The 22,679-nt window shown below is 32.5% G+C and overlaps 1 protein-coding gene across 5 annotated transcripts in view; it reads left to right on the top strand.

Moving 5' to 3' along the window:
- Positions 1–22,679, top strand: part of DMD (dystrophin) — a 2,089,750-nt gene that overhangs the window by 1,209,312 nt on the left and 857,759 nt on the right. For all 5 annotated transcript variants that reach the window (XM_079122792.1, XM_079122788.1, XM_079122791.1 and 2 more), the window contains one exon: positions 9,832–10,007. In XM_079122792.1, the coding sequence (XP_078978918.1) occupies positions 9,832–10,007 (176 nt within the window). The remainder of the gene's footprint in view (positions 1–9,831; positions 10,008–22,679) is intronic.

The raw sequence follows: 22,679 nt of genomic DNA on the forward strand, positions 1-22,679 counted from the left end.
TCAAATGGAAATGATGCTGAGTGGTAATATAAGAGAGAAGCACATTAAGGATAAAAATTTAGAAAATATTTACATTTGATAATAACATCTTTTCCTCTACACAGTTTAGATTGCTAAGTGATTGTGGAATTTCTAGCACAGGACATGCTTAAGTCCTCTGTTTATTCTTAGATTCCTCAGGTTTGTATATGATTCAGTAAGGTACAGATTGTTGAAATAGTACAAATATGCTAATGATAGGGAAAGAATCAATTTTTGTTCCTGATGTTTTTAGTTTGGAGAGGGCATGCCCAATCAATAAGGATTCACAATTGTTTTTATCGTCACCTCTTCTCATCTACTTCCATGAAAGTGAGGACCATTATCATACAAAAAGATAATGAATTAGAAAATAAGAAACCTAATTTTGAAAATTAGGGCTGGAATAAAAAGAGTAACTTATGTTTAATTCCTGCATAAGTTGGGAGAGAGACATATAAGGCTTAGATGTGGAAGGTTACTGGATATATTGGGGTTTCTGTAATCTAAACTAAATGCTTAAAGTCAATTAATTGATGTTAGACACAGAGATCTGTTTTTATCCCTCTTTATCTTATTTCTGGGCCTTTCCATTCTCAACAGCTTGAGAAACTAAATCTTTCCTTAATAACTTGTTATTTGTGGTAAGTGATGAAACTTGGACAAAACCCAATTATTCTTTCATGTGTTTTTCCATTCTGTGGTGTTATATATGTCCCTAAAATTTACGTTTGAGCATGTCCCAAATGAGAAACTAATCAAGAGGACTGTGATATTTTGCCTAGATTTCTGCTCAATTTATCAAAAATATTTCTTAAGCAATTATCAAGCTAACACAGTGCTCAGCACTGTGCCTGATAATACAGGGAATAGGAAAAAAAAAATCTGTCCCCAAGGCATTTATAATCATAATTACCACAACCTTTCTGTCTCTTTTCCTTACTCTCTACACACGTATACACACACACACACACACACACACACACACACACACACACACACAGCAACAATCACACATGATCACACAATTAGTTCTCCAAGTCTCTTTATAACACAGCATTATATATAGTTATTTGCCCTATGTACTCTCTTCTATCAAATTCAGTATTCATGAGATTATGCAGTTTTATGTATATATTGAGAAGGACCATACAGAGAGTAGCTACCCTAATTATTTGTTAGAGTAAATCTCATTGGAGAAAGTATTTACCTGTACTGAACTATTTGCCTATATTAAATAGCCATTTTGAAATTATGATATCACAAAGTACATGTAGTTGTACATGTAAATAAAATGTAAAATAAAAGGGTGGGGGATTCCATGAAAATAGGAGAGAGTGGAGTAGAGGAAGAGGATTGGGGGGGAGGAGGCAGGACAGGAAAACAGAGGAATGGTGGAATGAAATTAACCAAATATCCTATGTACGTATATGAATATAGCACAGTGAATTCCACTTTTATGTATATCTATAAAGCAATATATTTTTTAAAATACAGAATAGAAAGCATTTTTAGGGAGTGAGTTTAATTCCTCATTTCTTATAGAGCAACACTAGTATATTTGCAAATAAATTTCTTATAGAGCAACACTAGTATATTTGCAAATAATATTTGACTATTGATTTTCACCAGTAAATGGGTGGAAGTTGTGGTGGCAAAGTATAAGCAGCTTTGGGAGAATAATATTCTTTTACATTCTTTCTAATTTGTGGGGAATCATACTCCTTTCAACTTTCTACATTATGATCATGATATTAATTTATCTCTCTGCTGGCAAATGAAAATAAAATATAGTAAATGTACAAGGGAAAATAATGATAAAATTACTACCCTGACTTTCCTATGAAATGGTCATCAAAAATATTCGGGAAGTCCCAAATATTTTTAGGTTATGACTTTTAGTTTTGAATTTGCCTATAATCATTTCAGTGAAAATGGGGAACCCACCTACATTCAGAGCCAAACCCATAGCAGGAAGCTTAGACTTGCTTCTACCATTAATACCATCAATTATATTTTCATTTGTGATTATTTCCTCTAAGCTCTAGATCAGTGTACCCAACTGATATATTTTCTTCATTCCTTTCCTCAATGCATGGCTCAGTCCTTTCTATTCACTTCCCAAATGTCACTTGGTTCCATCTACTTTCCATTTCAACCCCTTCCTCCCCAATCCAAACTACCATCATACCTCATCTGAATTACCATGATATTTTTTGTACTTGGTTTCCCTACTTTCATTCCAGAGTTTCTCCAATCCAGTCTTCCTTCTGCAGTGAATAGTGCAAGCCATGGACAATAGGAGGTGCTCAATAAAAAGTACATCACAAAGTGAATATTTTTATAGGTGTGTCAACTATTCAAACCCATTCAGAAATGATGATTAGATATCTTAATCAAGCATTTCCAGTCTATAAAGAATCCCACATGCATACTGCCTTGCTTTTAAAAAACAATTTGGTTGCTATTCCAAGATGCACATACATACTCTACCTACAAGTGACTTTTGATTATAAATATTTACTGATAATACCTCTAAGAAGAAGAGAAATGAGGAATTTTTAAATGACCTATGTCACATTTAAAATAATCTGTCATAAAAGCCAGTGTTTTGTTACATGCAATATGGTTCCACTTTGAAATATTTCCCATGTACTCAAAACTGTGCTAGGAATTATGTAGAAAGAATTACATGCCCCCAAACATGTGTTTTATAACTAAGATCACTTTATAAAAGGGCAAGCGCGGCCAAGGACAAGAACTGCCTTTTTATTAGAGAAAGTCCAATTTGTTTTCTTAACAAATTTAAGTAAATGGAGAGAAAAACAGTTCTTAAATGTTCTGTTATTTTCCCTGAAGTTCTCATGAATGATTTAGAAATCAAGAAGGAATGAATAAATCTGTGAACCTAGAGAGGGCTAACATCAATTTTTAACAAAGAAAAACCTATTCACTTGCAAAGTTGTGTACTTAATGACAACAGTTTTCTTAACATTATTCAATTGCCTTTGAAGAATAGTAGAATATATACATGCCCCACCTAAAGGCATTCAAATTATTAAACAAATGTCTACTTCCAAAATATGTCTAAGGCCAAATTTAGTATGAAGCCCACAGTTTCACATCTCTGTAGGCAGAAGTTTAACATATATAGTTTTCCCTTTTGATAACCCTCTACATTGAATCTCTGCTTGAAATTTAAGAACATATGATTTGTTAATTTTAAAATTTTTGCCTACGGCACCATTTCTTAAGAAAAAAAGGGGAAAAAGGCAGCAATACTTTTTTTGAACCATGTGGTACTTGAAAAACTCCGCAGTGAATTCCTTTGGTGTGCACTATTATTGTTTGGTGTGCATTATTAGTGATAATAATGAACATATATATCATGGATGAATGAGATAAACACATCAAAGGAAATTTCATTGTAATTTGGTATTAGGTAAATGTCTCTTTAAAATAAATTGCTACTATACATGATTTTTCTTTAGTTCATCAGCATAATACTTGCTTTGGAAAAGAAATGATCTAATTCTAGTTTTAGAAGGAATTCTCATTATTCTTTTATAGCAAACATTGTAAGGAACAGATGGGGAATTGTACCAATGAGCATATCTACTATTATACCTCATAAGGAAAAGAGGACATTAGATGAAATCTAACAAGACCAACCTAACTCTAGTACCTGTGACAAACTTAACAAAGGCATACATATGATTCCAGCTCTTTTATTAATGGGATACAATAAATGTTTATTGAAATGAAAGTAAACTGAGACCAGGAGAAAGAAGAGGCTAAAGAGATGCTTTTTATTTCTGTTTCTTTACTTACAATGACTGTTCCACATTAATTTGTGAATTTCTAGTAAAGTTTCTGCAGGTCCACAGCTAGAAGGTGAATCTGTACAGTTCAAATTTGGAAATATAATGCATATGGTGAAAAGAAGAAAACACTCATTCATTACAACTTTATTTCCAGCTGCTAAGTTTAATATATATATATATATATTATATATATATATATTATATATATATATATATATATATATATATATATATAAATGACACTAAATAGAAATATTTTACAAACCACCTGTATGGAGAAGGAACACTTAGCTCTTCTTTCAACTTATATAGGACCTCTGGCACGAAGGATCATTTAAAGTGACTATTTCAGAGCTTGACCCACAAGGAAGTCAGAAAATCATTCCTTTGTACTGGGAGTTAGAGCTAACTCAGTTTGAAAGCAGGAAGTGGCAAAAGAGCAGGTTGCAAAGGCAGAGGGGAGAAGAGGATGGGGAGGTATTTTAGGCATTCCCTCTGTGCTTGGATGTTTGACTTGATCTTGGAGTTAATGGGTAGTTCTGATTCTTGTTCTCCTCTTTCCAATCCTTCCTGGCCTTGATTCTCACCTCCTATAATTTTCATTCTTTACTCAAAATTTGTTATTTTCCCATAAATATGTACAATTATTACATGTTAATCAAAAAACATTGTAATGCTTGAGAAAATGGACATGTTAACTACCCCGATTTGATAATTACACACTGTATACATGTATCATATTATTATATTATACCCCCTAAATATGTACAATTCAAATAATTAATGTAAAGAATTTGAAAAGAATATTTTACATCTAAACAAATGATAGCCATGTTGTTTCACTCTTTCCTCACCCTTCCTGTTTTATATATGTCATATATAAAAATATTTACATACATACATGTACATATATGTATGTATATATTACTCTTTTTTTCCACTCTTGCCCCTCTTTTGTTCTTTCCAACTCATGTATTTCCAAATTTTAGTCAATTTTTAATCTTTCTGAAGGTCCTCATCAGATGCTTACTCAGTATCAGTAGGTCTTCCACCAGGGTAGAATCACCCAATCCATGGATGAACTCAACTGAATGTATCCTGTCATTGTGCCTGTTGCATGCCATGGATATTTGCCCATTTGTGTTTCTACCTAACAAAAATTCATCATCTAATAAAATTTGAAAGATACTTTCTGATGCATATTAAAATCTTTAAAGACAGACTGGTGACTGCCTGCCAGTTTTATAACTCTCCACAGGTTCATTTTATTATGTGTTTTCACTTGATCAATCTGTAAACTGAGGTAATGATTCATCTCTCTCAAAATAATTCATTAGCAAATTACAAGAAAATCTCAGGAATGAATTCTTGATACATATACTTGTTCATTGATTCATTTTCTTTACTCTATTTCCCTCTATCTTTATCTTTTCTCACAATCATATTTTGTCTATCCTACTTTTCCATTAGTTTGTACATTTTTTGCCAGTTATTTATCTCCTTCATAGTTCATCCAGTTTGTCATTTTACAATTTGTCATAACTGTTCTTAGCTCATTCCTTTTCCTTTTCTTCATCTGTCACATTGTATTTTCCATTTACTGTGTTTCTGTATAGTTTTTGAAATTTTTATAAATAATACTTTTCTAAAATTTGCAATATTTTTTGTGTAAAAGATACTAGTTTCTTTTTCTCTTATTCTTCCCTCTCTAAAAATCTAGCAGTTTTTTCCTTGCCTATATTACCTCTTTCATCCACTTTGACCAGACTTGAAGGACTTAGATATATAACGGTGTCACTTTCTGTAATTAAAAAGCAATTCTTAATTTAAAAAGCCTGAAAGAAGTTAAGAATAATGCAGTCATTCTAAAAAATACTCCTCCTGCTGCCCTGTCCTCTCCACATTTCTAGCCTACATGTCTTTGATACTCTGTTTTGTACACCCTCATTCATTCCTTTCCCTCCTGAGATTCAGGGCTTAGGGTAGAATTCTGTGCTTTTATATTTTGAAAAAGCTCCTAGGGGAGTCTGATATGCACTCCTTATTACAAATGAATGCTTTAATATTGGAATCAAAACACAATAAGCTTTCTAACTATGATGAATAATCCAAAAGATTTAATTATGATTTTCTTTCTCTCTAAAACTAAGACTAGATGTTAATTGCCAGAGAAATAGATAAGGATACCTATGAAAACAGTATATTAATATGATAACAAAGCTTAGAAGTTTCATTGGTAATGAATAATTCAGTGCTTAAAATATTTAAAAGCTATAGAATTAAATTTAATTTCTGCTTTTCACTGTGTGAACAAAGCTGATTGAGATTTTACATTTACTTTTGTAAATCAAATGCTATCTATTTTCTGGCTCAGAGGCTAACTATAAAACACCACATGCAAATTTTTTCTTCCTGTTTTGTTCCATTATTTTGCTTTCTTACATTTTATCACTGAAAAATTCTCCTCTGGCAGATGATATACTATAAACGTTTCTTCTGGTTACAAAATCTCACACAAATGCAATAGAATCTTTAGTGGACTCTTCTTTCACAAAATTAAAAAAAAATCTAAAGGCCTGATTTTGGATTCTGTATAAATGAGATTTAGATCTAACAATTTTAAGTTATTGCTTCATTCTGAGTTATTCAATTCTCTCTTTTATCTGAGTAACAGAAATAATAAAACCCTTGTTGGCTCTACAATTGGGTCATAAAAGCCACCATAGCGATCACCCACAATGTAAAAGGCTAATATCAAAAATACAGTACAAGGAGGCTGAGATAAAAATTCTGAAGCAACTTTAGTTTATGGCATTGTAACCAGCAATAAGAATTCCTTGATTACTTAACAAAGACTCTAAGGCATTTTCTCTATCATGTTATTACTCGTAGTGGTGCTCCTGGATGAGCAGTATCATCATCTCCTTGGAGCTTGTTAGAAATGTAGCATTTCAGCCCCTCTCAAAACCTATCGGATAAGAATCTGCAGTTTTAAAAGATTTCCAAGTGCACAGTAAAGTTTGAGGATTGGCCATCTAATTTGTGCCCCATGCATTTTTCAAAGTATGAGTTAATAGTTGTAATATTGGACAACATTGAGGTCATGCACATGAGTCCTCTTTCCCTTCTCTAACCCCCTCAATGACTTTGGTGTTTTAGGCAGTTTTCTACATTTCAGCAGTCACTCATGCTAGCATGATCCAGTGAACTCAAAGCTCCTTTAATTCTTTCTTAACTGTTTATATTCTCTGTAGCCTTTCCTTTATGATTCATTGTCAAATCTAGTATTAGCCCTAATTTTTATCTATAAGACTCCTGTCCTAGCTGTTTTGCATGTTTCCCTGCCTTTTCATTAGCCTGTCCTCTGCCTCAGAGATATCCAGAAGCACAGCTCTAGCTTTTACACTCCCATATTTAAAAATTGAGTTGTTTTCTATTGAATTCCAATTAATTGCAAACACCTAAATAAAAATCAAAGTCCTCTCTGCCCAGACCACAGTATATGCCCACAGCTGCACCTTTCCTTAAACTCATGCTCTCATGCTCCCTGATAAGATCATAGAGATTGCACACTACAGGCCTTGACTTTAGCCATTCTCTTGCCATCCCTGAACCTCCAAGTGCCTTAAGTCCTACTCAAATTTTAAATTCCAACCCTCCTTCCCCACACCCCCAGCAGTCTTCCCTGTCCATCCTCCTACTGAGATTCTTTTCCCTCTTCTGATCTACTGTTTATGGAGCATTTGCTTTCTCTATCCCACTGCACATAATAAAATAAATTATCATTCACAACTGTGTCTAATCTCTTCAACTAGATTACTGCCTAAAACCTAGAAAATTATGCTCATTTTTTTAAATCTCTAGGAGCCCAATGAGAGGTATTAATATTACTGGCAGTCTACCCAGGGAGCCTGCCTATATCCTGGGCTGGCCAGACTTGACTGTCTGCCCACCTAAGAAAGAGGTGAACAAAGAAAAAAGGAAAAATGAACTTTATGCAGTTTAATCAATCTGCGGAAAAACAGTTACATTGTTTCTCCACTGGTGGGTCGCAAAGAATCAGCTGTAATTACAATTTATAGAAACAGAAGTCAGGAGAAATACATATATAGATTTAGTTTGTCAAAGAACATGTCACTCTCAGCTTGGTTGGTGTCTGCCCTCAGCAAGAAGTAAGAGCAGTTATCAGGAAATGGTTTTTAATTTCAAAGTGCTCTTTCATTAATACTAATGATACCATGTGGATAATGAGATTGAACCTATTTCCTTCTCTCTCTTCCTTCCTCTCTACCTTTTTTCCTCCATTGTTTCCTCTCTCCTTGCCTTCCCTAGTTCCTTTATTAATAGATTCATTTATTCACTCTACAGATACTTACTGAAACTCCCCATACACCAGGTACAGTATTGTACTAGCAGTAAGATACAATCATAAGACAGTCACTGACCTCAAGGAATATAATAGGAATATAAATACAATTTTTTATAAATTGTGACACCCCCGTTACTAAGCATTAACTGTCACATGCAACTGCGATGTAGACAGGATACAACAACTGGGATATAAACAATGGAGCCAAGTCAATTAGTAGCAAGGAAATATCACATCTTTACTAGAATACATCTCATGGGAATTCATGAATATAGTAAAAACAGCCTTTGAAGGGTTCAGTAACTATGCATACTTTCTATTTGTTGTGAAATACCATTTCCTTGTCATCATATTTGTTGATTTGTGGAATCTTTTAATTATCAAATATATGATACTAAAAATTCCAATATTAAAACAGTAATATTACACAAAAGTCTTAAAAAATACCATTAAATTATGTGGAATTAGAATCTAAGGGAGATTTGACTCTGTCTCAGAAAATCATGCATTTATTTATTCATTTGGTAAGCATGGTATGGGGTCTATGAACTTCATAGTGGACCAAGGAGTAGGGGAATATAAGAATATTTAACAATTTTCATTATATCTGTTAGTAAGAACATTTCCCATATTGCATTATTCTATCAATAATGTAAGGATTTGGAAGTCATTTATATTTAAATATGAAGTTATCTCAGGTTCTTATATCTTATTTCATTTTCCAAATTTCAGATTTACTCATGTGTTATTTCAATTGCCCTATAAATTCTGTTATCTTTTTCAGAAAGTAAATAGAGAGGGAGTGTTGTTTTATGTAATGGTAAAAAGACGTTTTCTTTTATTTGTGTACTTGGTTTTAATAGTCTCTCTTTTAATGGAACAATATTTCTGACACTCTACTCTTGAAATTTCATTCAAGATAAAAAGGAAAAGATATTTAAGTTTGACACCATCAATGACTCATAAAAATGTTCCTGTGGCTATAGATTATTTTAAAATTTATTATTGTACCTTAGAGTTTTCTTGATTGGCTACCCCCGAAAGAAATTAATTCTCAGCTTTATGTAGTCCTATAATACAAGATACATTGATGCAAACAGAATTTGACACAAATTTCTTTTTAATATAGCAATTCATTTTATTTTAAAATCTCTAGAGTTTTTAAAAATACTATGACTAAACTATGTTTGTTCTTTTTTACTTCTTATATTGACAATCACTTGGAACCCCAAATACTTGGTTCATGTTTAAATTTTACAACACTTCATAGACTATTAAACATGGAACATCCTTGTGGGGACAAGAAATCAAATTTGCTCTTGAGAAGGTTTCCAACTAATTGATTTGTAGGACATTATAACATTCTCTCACTGACAAGCTTACAAAAATAAAAACTGAAGCTGAACTGAGAGGGTGCTTTTTTACTGACACATAAAAGGTGTCTTTCTGTCTTGTATCTTTTGGATATGGGCATGTCAGTTTTGTAGAGCAACTTTCATATGGAGCTTTTATATTTCTTTCTCTCCCAGTACAACTGCATGTGGTAGCATATTGTTTAATCTTTCCTCAAATAAAAGGACGTGGGGCTTCATTTTTGTTTTGCCTTTTTGGGTATCACAGGAACTCCAGGATGGCATTGGGCAGAGGCAAACTATTGTCAGAACCCTGAACGCAACTGGAGAAGAAATAATTCAACAGTCCTCCAAATCAGATGCCAGTATTCTACAGGAAAAATTGGGAAGCCTGAATCTGCGTTGGCAGGAGGTCTGCAAACAGCTGGCAGAAAGAAAAAAGAGGTAGGGTGACAGATAAAATAGGAATGCTAAAATTTAAGCAGAGAGATTTAAATTGTCCTTTAAAAAAAGATTTTGTGAAAGATTATAAGCTAGGTGAAGGGCACTAGCATTAAAGAGTCCATCAAGTTAATCAATAGCCTTAAGGAAATTTATTTCTTTTTCTTAGATACTAAAATATATACTTGTTGCTACTTAGTGCTTTCTTGGCTATTTTAAACTTTTAAACTTATTTTTAAAAGCACATGTTTGCTTAAATGTGAATGTCTTCAGTATATTCCAAATTTAGCAAGCTAAATCTCAATTTTTAATGATGTGAAAGGCCAATTACAAATGATGATTTTGTAGGAGAGATAGCTGTTTGGTTAGATTTTTATAACACCTATGAATATGATTTTTATGCTAAAAACATTACAATGTTTACTTTAGGTTTCACTGCATTTGTTAGTACATTCTTTAAAAAGGGATTTAGGTCAAAAGTGTTTAAATCTAAACAAAACACTAAACCCAAAAAAGATTATTGTTGCATTTCAATCATCATTTAACTTTACCTTGGAATGTATCAAAAGGATTGACAGCCAAATGAATGGTGCTGCAGTTGCAGAGCGCAGATATTTTATAAATTGAATTTTGTATTATGCATCCAGTTGTTTATGCTAATGTTAATTATTTCATAAAAGAGTACTTGGCCTTTATTTACCAAATGAGACTACTATTATGAGCACCTGGTTCTATTGCCAAGTCCTAGCATCCTACCTATCATATACAAAATAAATTCTAATATGCAAGGCTGGAACACCTCATTGCTGATCATCTTTGGTTAAGACGTATTAGAAGGTTTTCAAATTATGTTCCTTGTCTTTTCCTGCCTCCTCTTCCCATTTTTGCTTATGTTGCATTATTCAGAAAGTAGATACTGTTCATATTTTTATAGAAAACAAGCATAATAGCTGGCCTACACACACATGTACCTATACACACACAAATTTTGCCAAAGTTAAAGATGAATAGCATCATCTAAATATATATATTTTATATTAAATCTGGGTTTAGAAAATATCCTTCATTTGAAATACATAAAATAAAGACCCAAACTTGGTAACTAAACTACTTTCTTGGAAAGTCATACATATTTTTCCTACATTGAAAGCCTTCTATAAATTGCACAAGGATTCCATTATTTATTTATTTTTTTTGTCTTTTAAATACATCTTTAAATTTTTTTTTTAGAATTAATAATGTCTGATTTCTTTAAATGACTAATACATTTGTATGATGAACAGGTTTAAACCTGTATAATGCCATTTCTGAACTAGGCTGAACCTGGTTTAAAATAAGGTGGTAAGAAAAAGATTTAGAAAAATTGAATAGAATTCTATAAAAATGTGTATCTTTAATACATAAAGTTGATTAAATTGGAAGATTACTTTAATATTCATAAAGTTGTTTCTCATTTTAAAATACTGTACTATATAGTATTTGAACAGAGCATATTACTATTTCCTCTGATAACTGTTACTCACCTGAATTTTTAAAATGTTATGTGTCATTGGTTTTTATTTTACTAGTGCATTTTAATTATACAAAATGGTGAACTTCATTTTGATATATGCATATATACATAAAACAATTTGATAAGTTTCAATCCTATGTCATTGGCTTCTAAATGCAAATTATAATTTATGAATTACAATGAGATAATATGCCTATTTTACCAAATATGCGCTACAAATTTAGATCCTCCTAATTTTATAAGAAAGGGGTATATGCTGACTCTATTGTGAAGTATTACCCAACTTGTAGGTCAATTACACTAGGGATTTGGTTAGAAAATTCTCTCTCATTTAAATATTTTGACCTACATTAATTGTTGCACTTTGCGTTTTAAAAAGTCAAGATCAGCTTCCTTGAGGTTTTTCTTTTTTAAACTCAGCTTTTAAAGTTGTCTACTTTGTGCTACATTTACAAAATAAATGTTAGCATATTTAAATTTCCACTGAGATTAGTTTTGTGGCATACTTCCTTGGGATTTTTATATCATTTAAAAAGTTTTATGAAAAGTAAAATTGTAATAAAACGTCATTTGTCCCAATATACTCACAGCTACTTCCAAGTATCCAGTACCAAATCAAGTACATATAAATAAAATAATGTTTCATAAGCAATATGTTAATGTAACGATTGTGAGTGTGTTGTAATCATGAAACTATTGTTAATCAATGGCATTCATTCAATGCAACTCAAGTAGAAGTTAAAAGGGAAGATAAATTATTTACTGCACAGGTAAAATATAAGATACTATTTGACCTACCAATAGTGGTTTCATGTGCAATGGTCTTTAAATACAGCTGCTAGAAATATTTAACATTCCTTAGTTCACAGGCACACATGAAAGAAAGTGTGTAATTTAAGCAAAAATCTACAAAAACTATTAGGAGCCATTTTAGCTACACAACTTTAAACCTTTCTCTTTGAATATGCAGCATATAAGAACTATGAAAGGAAATATTTCAGAAATATATAAATAGCATTGGACATCCATTAGTGTTAGTCTATGTTGGAAACAAATGAAGTTTAAAATTTAGTCAATTGGCTGTGCAATTTAAGACAGAAAATTCACTGTTGCTTATGTAGTAGAGTTACTGGATAAAATCTACATGTTTAAACATGATAGTAATGAGTTCAATGATGTTTTGCCACCAAAATAATTTTTGTAAACAAGAATATACAAATGAAAACCTATGAGATATAAAGGGAAGTGATAGGTTCAAAGAAAGCAAACATGTGTACCAAGGTTCTTTAGCCTTGGTCCATGGATAGAGTTAAAGGGGTGCCATAATTTTGAATACAGAAAACAATTACCTCTTTGTTTTCACTAATCACAAACTGAAATTGAGCATTTCCTTCCATTTTGAACCACAGTAATACTGGCAAGACCTGTAAAATCTGATATTTTCATATCATACTATAGTTATAGATATCTCAAAATATTGTTCATGCTTTTAAATTTTTATTATTAGTGTACAAATGTATGAGGAATAGTGTGATAATGAGATATATATACACAGTGTATAATGACTTTATCAGGATAGTTCACTTTTCTAACTCCTTTTGAACATTTTTAGAAAGTTTTATCACCACATAAAAATTATAAATATTTATGGGGTAGAGTGTGATATTTTCATACATTGTATACAATATATAATAATCAAAGCAGAGTAATTAACATTTCTTTCTCCTTTTCATTATCTTGTCTTTAGAACCTCAAGTTCCTCTCTTCTAGTTATTCATAAAATATAAAATATGATCTTGTGAGCTATAGTCACCCTATTGTGATTAATACTTATAATTTCTAACTATAACTACTTAAAAATGCAGTAGTTACTATATATGCCCCAAGATTCTATTGTTTAATGTGTTCATAAAACAGTGCATCTATTACTATATCATAAATTTTTAAAAATCATTTCATAGCTTTTTGTCAATATATTTTTCCCCTTTAGAGTCATTATTTTATGTTATAGACTTAAAAATATTTTTCTGAGGAGTCCTAGTGTTTGCCAAATGTCAAATTACCTAATTCTGACATGATACTTCACAAAGGGGTCCAAGACATTAAAAAAATCATTTTAACTATTTCTACCCAGCTGTCTATTTTCCCAGAAACTTACTCTATCATAGTATAATTTCAGTGTATTTGATGCTAGTTACATATTCAGACACTCCTTTCTTTCTGGGATATTCTAGAAGATGTGCTGGGCAAGTGAATGTGGGGAGACACATTCAGGTAATGGATTGCTGAAACATAATGAAGAATGAAGAGTAGTTTACTTAGGATAATGTTGGCTGATAAAAGATTGAATGGGAGAGGGAAGCAAGGGACTGGGAAATGGAATTCCTAAATTGAGAATTCTCTGTATCATAAATCTTAGCAATAAAAACATTATTGCAAGAACTTATAGTTCCTTCTCATTTTAAACAAATGCAGTATCACTTCCCTCATTTCACAAATAAGGTAATTATTGTGGTAATATATATTGAGGAATAATGTTTTAAATTTAAATGTTAGTTTATTATTGAATTCATTTTTCCTACCTTTTTAGTAAAAGTTTCAAGCACATAGTGAAGTTGAAAAACAGCTTAATGAGTACCCATATACTTTCTCTCCTTCTAAATTCTTAGAGTGAAGACTTAACATTTCACCATATATATTTGCAAGTAAATTATAAACACCATTAGACTTAACTCTTAAGTACTTCAGCATGCATCACCTTGGAATACAGGTGTGCCATATATAGCCATGTTTGTTTATGATGCCTAAGAAAATTGAAGACAATGCCATATTTTTACTTAATGTCCATATTCAGATTTCTCCAATAGGTGAAAGATGTCTTTGTCTTTTTTTTATTTCTTTACTCTTTGTTTAGTCTAAAATAGCTTTCTTGCCTCTTATACCAAAATTAACATTTGAAAAATATTGGTTGCTTCAAAAAATACTCCTCTTTGGCTTTAATCTTTCCCCCCACCTCATGGTATCATTTAACTTGTTCTCTGTTGTCTGACTTTCTTTTAAACTGGGAGTTGGGTCTAGCCAAACTTTTTTTGGCAAGAATTCTTCATATGAGGGTTGAGGCTCAGTGGTGGAGCACTTGCTTCACACGTGTGAGGCACTGGGTTCAATCCTCAGCACCACATAAAAATAAATAAATAAAATAAAGGTATTGTGTCCCTCTACAACTAAAACTGATTTTTAAAAAAGAAAATACTTTTTTGCTGCATACTTGATGTTACATCACCTACAGAGATGCATCATATGAGGTGGTCCCACTCTAAATGCTGCTAAATTTGATCACCTGGTTAAGGATATGAACATCAGATCTTGCATTGTCAAATTGTATTTTTTCTTTGAAATTAATATGTCATCTAACAGCATTAGTATCCATTTCAGACTCCTTTTTAACTCACTATTACATTTGAGGCTTGCAAACTGATAGTTTTCCTAATTCTGGCATGATCCTATATTTACCAGCTGACTTGGTTCTGATTTTTAAAAAAGCTTTATGTTTTTTCTGTTTATTGATGTCAGTGTGGACTCATAGATTCTTATTTATTCAGTGTTGTCATGAATTATAGTTATTACTGTTGGCCAGAGAGAGCTCCTTCAAGCTTCCTGCTCAATTGTCCCAAGTTCACCTTGAACTTTCCCTGCCCCAGATTTGGAATTAGCAATTTTTTCACAGACCTATGATTTTGTATAGGGGAAATCATATGTAGAAACTGAGATACGAGAAGTATCCCCTTCTCAAAGGAATATTGGCTCCTTTTTGGCAAGAAGTCCCATGCAAAATGGTGTTTTCATATTACTTTTGCAAGGCTATTTGAAAAATCTCTTTCAGAGTATAAAGAAGTTCAAAGTAAAGCTAGACATACTTAAAAGCCCTTGTGGTGTAAGACTTAATGTTCAATCACTAAGTTATTATTCATTTAAACCTCTTTACTTCAGTATTTTTGAACCAAAGTTTACCTGTATATGATCTATGTTCATTTGCTAAGCAAATTAACAGTATAAATAAGATAATGGGAAGCACTTCTAAATGTAGTTAAGGGAGGAAATTGTTGTTTAAAGACCTTAGTTCATTGTTTGCATGCAAATGGATGCTGTTAATTAGAAATGAGCCTTATCTAATTCATTAAAGTAGGCCTAGTAGGACCTCTTTTTGAAAATCTCCATTAGCAATTCATATTACTCTATGCCCTGCTTGTAAGACAACTGTTTTCTCTTAAGTGTTCCTTAATTTTGTCTCCTCACTCATTCAGACTTCCTAGCCAAATAGCTTTCAGTTTTCAGTTTTAACCAAATAGTTTTTTGGTCACTTTGGTTCCTAAAAATTAAAAGCCAAAAATTTTAATATGATTCAAAATCTCCTCACAGTATGTACCATCTTTTAAACATATCTGGCATATGTATATAAACCAGAGCTAAAAGTTTGCTCATAAATTCACACTCTACCCCCAAGATGTCTCCAGTTCCAAATCCAGTTCACTTGCTCTACACCTGAACTTTCCTAGTTCCTTATCATGCTTTGACCTTGACTTTCTCTTCATTGCCCAAGTTTGCAAAATGAGTGCACACAAGCTGAATCTAGCTTGAATGCATGCAATGTTTTTGAGTTGGCACTGTGTTGAAATAATTGGCAACATCTAAAAATTGAGAGCATTCATATTTTTAAAAATATGGATTTTATTCTTCATTTGAAAATTCAGATCAGGCTACAAGGACTCATTCCTACATTCTCTCTAGGCACCATCAGCTGCAACTGAGTAGCAGATGTTTCAGACTCTTTCTACTCAAAGTGTGGTTTCTGGTCCAGTGCACACATATCAGCAGGGAATTGCTAAGAAATACAGAATCTAATAAATCACAATCAGCAGCTTAATAAGATTGCTAGGTAATTCTTCGTACATTGAAGTTTGAGAAGTACTGCTTTGGATAAGCAAGCATCCTTTTCAGTTTGTTTCTCTTTGTTGATTTATATTAATTGCTTTCCTATAGACATTTGATGTTATAATACCTCATACAAACTCTTGGATTCTGATGATGGTGGTGGTGTTGGTGGTGTTGATAACACCTAATATTTCCAGGCACTTTGTCTTTTAGATCACATAATCCTTATAAGAATTTTGTATTAGTCTGCTTTCAGTTTTATAGAAGGATAATGGGTGCATAAAGCAGTGAATCTCCATGCCCAGGATCACACACCTAGCAAGCGTTTGAACTGGGATGCAGGCCCAATCTTACTTCAGAGTTCTTACTCTAGATTTAATTTTGCATTTTAATACTAATTTTGACCTGTACTATTCTCCAGTGTATACTTAAGTTTTGCCCACCAACCTTCAACTTATTTAGCTGGCTAGGATAAAAGGAATTGGACATAAAATCTGTTCTGACCTATCTTTCCAAAAATGTTTTCTGCCATTTCCACTATTTCAGCTTATATCTCAAGCATAAAATGACTTACAGTTTCTGTCCTTTAACTTTTGGAAAAAAAATTTACTTTGGTTTAATTACATTTCTTCTTTTTTTTCTGAAAATCCTAACTATCATTCCAAATTCAAATTAAGTACTCTATGAATGTGATATTCTCTTCTCTAGAAAAGCAGTTTGCTCTCTTATTTATGCTTCTTCTTGTATAGCACTCACAAAACATTTTATACATATGTCATTTATCATACCTATTAATATATTTTCCCCACAGAAGATTGAAATCTTTGTGAGGACAAAAGTAGTATCTTATTCTTATCACTATGACCCATAATACTTAGCAGAAAGCCTGGTACATTATAAACAGCCAATAAATATTTTCGTAAATAATAATTTTATTCATATTCAAATTAAAGTGAACATTTAAATCTTCACGCTTGATATTGTTACATAGGTTAAAAATAGATCTACAGAGCCAGAACCAAATTTTTATGTTGCTATAATGTTATCACATTTCCATGAATACATTTTTCAGTTCTAGAATTTGGACTCATTCCTTTCTAATCTTAAAAAAAAATTGGAAGGATTTTGGTTAACAATTAATATTTTAGGTGTTCTCCAGAATTTAATATACTTAAGAAACAAGCAACTTCAATTTCCATTGCTACTTAGAGCAAAAAGCACCTCTTTGATTCAAACATTTAGATGCAATCTGAATCGTCAAAGAGCTATTTTTAGATTGATCAGAGAGAATAGTACAGACATTATCATCCACAGGTGTCTATGAAAAAGCTGGTCTCTCCCCATCTGTTCTCTGATGACTCTTGAAAAGCTTTCAAGGACATTCATAATTCTTCATCAAAAGACTTTGAAAAATTAGCTTCATAGTTAATCCTTTTATGTCATATTTTATTCTTTGCAACTTGGCAAGTTCTAGCAAAACTGACCAACTGGAGCCAAATATGCTGTCACAGTGGCTGGTACTGACAATATCACTTTCTATAGATACACAAGTAAATATACTTTATTCATGACCTTCCATGAACTTTCATGTGACTGAGGAAGGGAGATCTTTGAGAATGGTCTTCCAGGATAGGAGTATTCAAGTGAAGAATGAACAGGCATGCCAAAGGAAAATAAAATAGCGTGAAAAAAAATCATTCACTAATTGATGGACTATACACAGTTAATATAAAGAAGTTCTCTTAAACAACTTCCATTTAATGTGCTCTTCCAATTATCCTCAACTCTTCATTTTCTATATAAAAACAGCCATTCCAATACCAAACATAATGACAAATACTAGTAATCTGTGGATGTTTGTGAAAGGCTTTCAAGTAGCCTTTCTGGTACAAAGTACATTGTCTCCACCATTTGAGAGTATGTTTACTAAAAGTCAGTAGTGTTTGGTTCCCAACTTATTTATATGAATTATTCTTGTTTTTCTAATTTTCATATTCAGTAAAATATTATATAGACAATGGAATAGGAATATATAGAGGATGAAAATTGTAATTTGTATAAAAACTAGTTCAAATACTTTGGAAGACTTGATAAGGTGATTAGCAAAAAAATTAAAATGTTAAATTCAATGTAGGTGAGGTAAATGTTTAAGATTAGGGATGGGGTAGAAGTTGAAAAACATCTGGAAATATTTTGCCTTCAGACTCTTTCCTATGTCTCTAAATATAACTCAACTTCAACAAAACCAAACTAAAAGTCATTGATGATGAAATGTAGAAGTATTTTATGTAAGTTAAGATATATTGAACTCTAGTTAGTAGTTCCGTACTCCAGGAAAAGTGTAGAACTTCACACCAAATGGTAAGTGAATGAATGACCATTCATATATTTTAAGAAAAAAATTAAATATGTTTGAATATCTGTAAATGCCTTCATGTAATCTCTCTAATTTAACATTTTTCCCCAAAGAACACATTTATCTATTCATCCTAATTGGGATTAGTAATGGGAGTTCTTTTGTGTATCTAAAGAATGAAGTATGCTGTGGTGATAAATGAAGTAGTAAAGATGGATTGGATCATGGAAGGTTTTAAATCTCAAAACACTTTTTTCCTAGACTAAGATAAAAGGATGTCAAAAGATTTTAAATTGTTTATATTTGGACACTCATAGGTCCCTCTTGATGTTTGAGTTCAGATGAAAAGAGAGTGAGACTGGCAGTAGGATAGCTCAAGTTAAGTGGTTTTATAGTATTTTAGATTTAGGACAATGTGTGAGCAGAATAGAACTTGAGGTTATGTTATAGATTCAAGAAATACTTGGTAAATAAAAGTACAATAATTTGGTAATTGGTTAGATGAAAGAGTGAGGAGAATAAAGAGAAGAATCTAGGATGACACCCTCCCCAGGTTTTTGTCTCATAGCTGAAGAAATACTGCTAGCTAAGATAAGAAATACAAAGAGGAGTAACCAGATGGAAAGAAGAAAAGAAATCAGACATACAGGTTCAGTTTGGGATATTGTAAGTCTGAAAAGTCTGCTAAATATCAAAACAAGAAGGTCAGTATCATGCATTTAGATGTGTAAGTCTGAAAATCAAGAAGAAGAAAGACAAAGGCTGAAGACACTGAGCCATTCTTTTTCTCAATGTAGAGATAGTAGCAATCCCCAGTTAACTAACTGCATCTCAGTGAGATCCTTTTCTCACAATACTTAATTGCAAACTTGTGGAAATAAAGTTCCCAGAGTACATATTAACCACTAAGTACTTATGTCGAGAAGGAGTTTGTGTGTCAGGAAGTCACTGTTTCAGATAAGCATTAGTGGACTAATGAACTAAGGTAATATGTGGGATCTCCATGGAAACACAGACTATCCCCCTAAACCATCATGTAATCAAAAGGATAGGCAAACAAAATGTGAGGGAACAATCAGGAGAAATCTATCACAACATAGAGCAAAATAAGTTCAAAGAGCCCATCCTACAGATCACAGGTCAGAAATGTCCTCTACGTTTGGGGCACCCTAGTGAAAGAGAAGATGTCTATAGGCATATTTAAGATCAGATACAGTATTCATTTGAGTATAATGCAAATGATCAATGCAGAGATAATGTAGAGAACCTGTAACATTGGAAACAAACACAAAGCAAAGCAGCTAAACTCTTCATTTGGAATCCTATAAATGAAATCATCTCCTCTTAAGATTTTTGCTACATAAAGTCTGTTTGTCTTTCTAACCCAACAATGGCTTCACCAAGACTATACCATCTTCCTGAAACAGAAGCTTTTTGTATTGATTTTCCTGTTGCTGAAGACACCTAAGTTGTCTACCTTCATCACCTATCCTGTGAAACATATTTCATATCAGAAGCACTTATTTCCAAAGTGTGTTTTGTGTTAGAATTATAAACCATTACACTACTAAAAAGGAATACAATATCCACAAGATTAGTAGACATAGCTTTGTTTATAAAGGAATTCCCAAAGCCCTGAAAAAAAGCGTTGATGACTTTATTGATTTCTTCCCTTTACTTAATATAATTACAAGATGCCTTAAATAGGCTAAATTTGCTGTCATGTTCTCTTTACCAATTGTCTTCTATTTTCCTACTTATATATTATAATATTTTAACCTTTCATGTAAATATAAAGTTATGATAATATAATTTATATAGGTTAATTCAAATTAAAATATTTTATTTTCTTTTTCTCAACTATGATAAATAAATTTTTAAAAACCTGATTTAGCCAGTTATGGTGGCACACGCCTGTAATCCCAGCTACTCATGAAACTGAGGCAAGGAAGATCACAAGTTAGAGGTTAGCCTGGGCAATTTAGGGAAATCCTATCTCAAGAAAAAAAGGGCTGGGGATGTTTCTCAGTGGTAAAGTGCCCCTGGCTTCAATCCCTAGTACCAAAATAAAAAACACCCTGTCTAATATGGAAAGACCGTACATGAATGAGCTGTTAATCTAATAATTACACATACTATTATGATAGTGGATACATAAATATTTTTTTATTCTCAGTAGAAGGCCTTTTTAATTTTTAACTTGTTGTTTATCATTATACATCAGTATAGAATGTATTTTGACATATTATAATTACATGGAGTGTAACTTCCTATTTTTGTGGTTGTACATGATGTAGAGTTACACTGGTCATGTATTCATATGAGAACATAGGAAAGTTATGTTCAATTCATTCTATTGTCTTTCCTATTCCCATCCCCACTCCCTTTCCTTCATTATTCTTTGTCTAGTTCAGTGACCTTCTATTATTCCTTCCCCCACACTTATTGTGAGTTAGCATCTACATATTAGAGAGAACATTTGGCCTTCGGTTTTGGGGGATTGGCTTATTTCCCTTAGCTTGATAGCCTCCAGTTCCATCCATTTACCTGCAAATGCCATAATTTCATCCTTCTGTTATGGTTTAGTAATATTCCATTGTGTATATATACCACATTTTCTTTATCCATTCATCTGTTGAAGGGCACCTAGGTTGGTTCCATAGCTTAGCTATGTGAATTAAGCTGCTATAAACATAAATGTGGCTGCATCACTATAGTATGCTGATTTTAAGTCCTTTGGGTATATGCCACGGGTGGGATAAATGGGATAAATGGTGGTTCCATTCCAAGTTTTGTGAGGAATCTCCATACTGCTTAGCAAAAGGCCTTTTACTTCACAGGAAACCTGTCGCAATGAATTATTCTCTTCCAAATGTACAAAAGCACAATTCTACCTGACCCTTTTCTATTTCCTTCCTATCCCTGTACAGGTGAATATTTATGCTCCCTGATTGAAAAACAAATACATTACAAATATTTTTTTCCAACTGTGTTTCGATATTTTTGCCATGGTTCTTAGCTGCCATAGAGAGCAAGCAGATAAAGTTAATATAAGCAGAAATGGACTTTTGTAGAGGATATAGGCCTGATCTGATTTCTAAGCAAAAGGACAGAAAAAAAAATCTCAGAAATGGGCACAATTCAAAGGAGAGGACCAGCTTTGAGAAGTATTACTCAAATCTTATGCTGGGTCTCAGTGTTTCCATGGGCCATCCCACTATTGCAGACACTATGGCATGATGATACTGCTTCAGGAAAGAATTCTAAATAGTCCCTTGCAATCTTCTGTCACTCATTCCTCATTTAAAAACTAAAGTTATCACATCAATTCTACACTGATCTTAGGACTTCCTCATACATAATCAGAGTGTTCAGATTCTGGGGAATTGATGTCAACAAATCTCTCTTACTTCCACTTCCTAGTTACTATTATTTATTTGAATCCTTTTATTTTATTTTAGTTGTTGATGGACATAATACCTTTATTTTATTTATTAGTTTTTATGTGGTGCTGAGGATCAAACCCAGTGCCTCACACATGCTAGGCAAGTACTGTACTACTGAGCTACAGCCTCAGACCCTTGAATCCTTTTCTTTAGAGTCACTATTACTTACTTACCATCACATGTTCTCTATTATCACAACCCCCTCCTTTTAATCCACCACTGCTCTGAAACCATCCTTCCCAAGAATAGCAAGATCTCCTATAATTCCCTACTGGATACATCTTAGTTCTAGTGTATGCAAGCAATGTAACATTAACTGACCCTTCTTCATATTAACACTTTGTCCTGTAGACTTCTATATCACTACTCTCATCTGATTTTTTTCTGATAAAAGAAAATTTTATTGCTCTTTACATACTAGGTAGAAA

This window comes from Sciurus vulgaris (genome assembly GCF_902686455.1).
Source record: "Sciurus vulgaris genome assembly, chromosome: X".
NCBI lineage: Eukaryota > Metazoa > Chordata > Mammalia > Rodentia > Sciuridae > Sciurus > Sciurus vulgaris.